At 41.4% G+C, this 1,968-nt stretch overlaps 1 protein-coding gene across 1 annotated transcript in view; it reads right to left on the reverse strand.

The window, feature by feature from the left end:
• Nucleotides 1-1,129: 1,129 nt before the first annotated feature.
• LOC103213137 (transcription elongation factor A protein-like 4) overlaps nucleotides 1,130-1,968 on the reverse strand; it is a 1,622-nt gene continuing 783 nt past the window's right edge. Inside the window, exons 2-3 of the mRNA XM_007959016.1 lie at nucleotides 1,217-1,233; nucleotides 1,130-1,157 (exon numbers count right to left, since the gene is read on the reverse strand). Of these exons, the coding sequence (XP_007957207.1) occupies nucleotides 1,130-1,157; nucleotides 1,217-1,233 (45 nt within the window). The remainder of the gene's footprint in view (nucleotides 1,158-1,216; nucleotides 1,234-1,968) is intronic.

Below are 1,968 nucleotides of genomic sequence, written 5' to 3' on the forward strand. Positions count from 1 at the left end.
AATTATGAAGAATTGTTATGTCATGTTTTAATTATATTTGAATTCAAATTATGCTTGCATTTCCACAGTAATTTTCTCTTTGGCCCAACAGTTATTTACAATTGAACTGCTTAGTTTCCAAGTGTTTTGGAATTTTCATATTATTTATTGTAATTCCTATCTTAATCTCACTGTGTGGACTGAACCTCCATTAAAGAAGATCTGGTGACACAGTGCCTAAGGCATTTGACTCCTACCAGAAGTTTGGCAGTTCAACCAGCTGGTCCATGGAAGGAAGATGGGGTAATCTACTTCCGTGAAGATTTACTGCCTTGGAAACTCAATGGGGGTCACTATGAGTCCCAACTGATGTGATGGTACCTAACAACGACAAAAATAATAGATGTCATGTGGTGGGTATGGAGTGGGCTTTGGCTCAATGAGGACTCCAGGGACATCAATGGAACTTTGTCACCCTGAGGACTCCAGTTTATCATTAGCACTGTAAGCCTTAGGAGGGTACAGGATCCATGAGAAGGAGTCGAGTGCCCAGCAGCTGTGGCAGTACCCATGGTAGGATGGCACCAACCTCTCAGCTACCTGAACTTATTCCTGGACACTTACTATTTTTTTTTTTTAATTGTGATTTGGGTGAAAATTTACAGAGCAAATTCACTTTCCATACAGCAGTTCACATACACTTTGTCTCATGACATTGACCACAATTCACCACAATGCAACAGTTCCCCTCCAACTTCCTCCTGACAGTCACCTCTTATTTGTGTCTATCCATTCAAGCACCCCTGCCCCCTAAGCTGTCTCCCTGTGCATAAACAGCCCTTCTTTCTCCCATGATTGTTCTCGCCAAGGAGTGTATCTACCTCAGGTAAATGTTCAACTCATATGCCTGTCTTTTTTTTGGCCAGAAGCCACAGGTGTGGGTTCAATTCCAAACCTGAGGGGCAGCGAGGGGCCATAGTCTTAATGATTCTACCAGGCTCTATCGGACCAGCAAACCTGATCCCCCCCCCTTTTTTTTCTCCAAATGATTTTGAGTTTGTTCCACATTGTTCTTTTTCTCTATCCAGGATCTCCTACATAGATCCCCCTCTGAGTGATTGAGAGTGGACACTTACTCTTGAGACCTCCCTCAAGTGTCTGATGGGATCCTGGTTGTGCTAGTGCAAGAGAGAGGACAAAAGCCAGCCCAACATAGCTCACATACTCAGAACCTCACCTGATCCACTTGGCAGCCTTAGGAGGCAAGTATTATCCTCATTTCACGGATGATGAGATGGATCCTTACAGCAATGGATCTGAAATAACTGTCAAGTAGACTCTTTCTAGAAGTAATGCTAGTGTTTCCTGTCATTTCAATTTCAGACAAGAATTTTGCCTCCCTAAGTTCACTGAACAGCTGATTACTCATTAGGTAATTTTTACCTAAGGTTTTTTTGTTTTGTTTTGTTTTGTTTAATCTTTCATTATATTGTTTATAGCAAACTTAACCTGTGCTCTTGGGAAAAATATAGATAGATGAGAGGAAGAAGGGAAAGAAAAAAATTCCCCTACAATCTTACCACTAAGAAAACCACTGGTAACTTGTCAGGGGACAAAACTTTGTATTCCCTATGCAAAGATGTCTATATACATTTATGGCCTTTTCCCAAAAATGGGACATGTGGAAGACCAGCACACTTTAAGAAGCACTAACAAAATACATATGGTATAATAAGATGCTTTATTTTTCATAGAATCATGAACATCTCTTTCTTGCACATGGATGAAAATCCCCTACTGAAACACAAAGCACTGCTACTGGTTGGGTCAAAGGCTGCTGGTAATAGAGTGATACCTAAAGCCAAGTATTAGCATAGGTTATGTTGTTGTTGTTGTTGTGTGCCCTGGAGCCAGACCTGACTCATAGCAACCTCTCCTTGGGTTTTCAAGGCAGTATCACTACGGAAGTAGATTGCCCCATCTTTCTTC

This window comes from Orycteropus afer, unplaced genomic scaffold (genome assembly GCF_000298275.1).
Source record: "Orycteropus afer afer isolate SDZICR_OR568_19922 unplaced genomic scaffold, OryAfe1.0 scaffold01321, whole genome shotgun sequence".
Lineage (NCBI taxonomy): Eukaryota > Metazoa > Chordata > Mammalia > Tubulidentata > Orycteropodidae > Orycteropus > Orycteropus afer.